Source organism: Eurypyga helias, unplaced genomic scaffold, assembly GCF_000690775.1.
Source record: "Eurypyga helias isolate BGI_N326 unplaced genomic scaffold, ASM69077v1 scaffold27257, whole genome shotgun sequence".
Classification (NCBI taxonomy): domain Eukaryota; kingdom Metazoa; phylum Chordata; class Aves; order Eurypygiformes; family Eurypygidae; genus Eurypyga; species Eurypyga helias.
The window spans coordinates 3,500-5,445 of record NW_010262795.1 but is presented as its reverse complement, the minus strand read 5'-3'; the positions used below and the strand labels follow the sequence as shown (position 1 = coordinate 5,445).

General features: G+C 52.3%; 1 protein-coding gene across 1 annotated transcript in view; it reads right to left on the bottom strand.

The window, feature by feature from the left end:
• Positions 1-1,706, bottom strand: part of LOC104512752 (ATP-dependent DNA helicase Q5-like) — a gene marked incomplete at its 5' end in the record, with an annotated part of 8,591 nt that extends 6,885 nt beyond the window's left edge. Inside the window, 3 exon segments of the mRNA XM_010155851.1 lie at positions 1-2; positions 5-35; positions 1,479-1,706. The exon segment at positions 1-2 is cut by the window's left edge and continues 94 nt beyond it. Of these exon segments, the coding sequence (XP_010154153.1) occupies positions 1-2; positions 5-35; positions 1,479-1,706 (261 nt within the window).
• Positions 1,707-1,946: the final 240 nt, after the last annotated feature.

The following is a 1,946-nucleotide window of genomic DNA, read 5'->3' as shown; positions in this document are numbered from 1 at the left end:
CTCCATCCCCATCCCTGCTGCTTTCTTCATCATACCTGTATAAGGCAGGCAAACAAGAGGAGTAAACACTTCTGTCGCTACAGCATTAACTGGGGGGCAGGCTTTGGAAAGCGGAGGTGATGCCAGCATTTACAGATGATAATGCATGTCACATCCTTTCTCAGCAAGTCTCACTAGTTTTACCTCCCTCAACCTGGATGGCAGCGACTTTCCTTCAAAAATTCATGGGGTGTGTTACTCCCATGAACTGGTAAGCAGTGGCGTGAACCAGTAGCCCGTAACCAGTGCTCTGAGAACGCGGGGCTCCATCTCAGCTCTGCCAGCTTCTCCCACGGGGCTGAGGAGTCTCTGCCTGTGCCATGCACCCCACGTGTCAGCCGCTACTGCCCCTGGAGCAGAGATGGCAGGATGGGCAAAGCAGCCCTTCTGAGCCTCAGGTGTTCACAGGCTCTTGTTTAAATGAAATCCCCATCACTAACACACCGAAACGTGGCAGGTGACTCTGGCCACACGCAGCCCAAGAGTTTACCACTTCCCACAGCTGTCACAGCCGAAACGTCCAGCGATCACAAACCAGAGCTTTAAGGCTGTTGACTATTACAACTTCCAAGGCAAAGCTACAACCAAGTCACGGAATATTTGTTGTTCAGTAAATCAAGTGGCAAACTGTGTGTGGTACAACAGCATTGGTCTTCTCAGGGCCCGAGATCCAGGCTTAGGTCACAAGTGCACCAGTTTCCCCCGACTCAGCTGGACTTGCCTGCTAAAACGCTACCGCTCTCAAGCTGTTTAAGGTAAAGCAGAGGGCTAGGCCAGCCGGCAGCGCTGCGCATCCTGCCAGAGCTTCCCGGGCAGCGAAACGCGTCCTGGCAGAGCTGCACACTCGCTGCAACTCAGCCAGAGAACAAGGAGGAAGAGAACTTGTCATCTCCACGCTGCCAAGCATTTTACAGAATGAATTAGGTTACGTACTGCCCATCTTCCCTTTGCTGTCAGCCTGATCGGGGCACACTAAACTAGCAATCTGCAGAAGCAGCTGACACTGGCACTCCGTTACATCCTCTGATGACCAAGTCCTGTCAGTGGCCCGCAGCCTGCTGGCTCATACCGAGTCAGGAACGAACTCTGGATTGTGTCACATTGGTCTCAATTTAAACATTTTTGATCTTTGTGACTGCAAAGGGGCTGAGCCCACTTACTGCTTTCAAAAAATGTCAGGCTAGTTTCTTGAACCAATTACATTCTACCAGGGCAATTCTTAGGTCAGTCAAAACAGCTTTGGGCTCTTTGGGACATGAATGTGATCAAGGCTGCCAAAGTGTGTGGAAAATGGAATTCCAGCTCCTGCTGCCAGGAAGTTACAGGAAAATACAACCACACATAAACATGTGCTGAAAATAGGAGTGGGCCTGCACTGGGAGATGCTCTCTTCTCTCCGACAGCTTCTATGGGCTGAGTGTGAGCTACCACATACAGACCTGCTAAAACCCCTGCAACCTCTCTTCCCGCCTTCATACAGCTCTGGGTCATAGCTGTCCCAGGAGGAGCCTGTGGGCCCAATGCAGGTTTTGCTCCAGCTGTTGCTGCAGCGCTCCAGTGACTCCAGTTGCCTTTTCACTGCCCCGGGGTTCTTGCAGTAGTCACAGCACTTGTTGCAAGGCGGGGTGACATCGCCAAAGTACTTCGCTATGGCAGCATGGCGACATCTAGGAAACAAAGGGAAAATGGGCTGGTAATTATTTTACATAGAACCATAGAATCACAGACTGGTTTGGGTTGGAAAGGACCTGGTTCCAACCCCCTGCCATGGGCAGGGACACCTTCAACTAGACCAGGTTGCTCCAAGCCTCATCCAGCCTGGCCTTGGACACTCCCAGGGATGGGGCAGCCCCAGCTTCTCTGGGCAACCTGTCCCAGTGCCTCCCCATCCTCTCCGGGAAGACCTT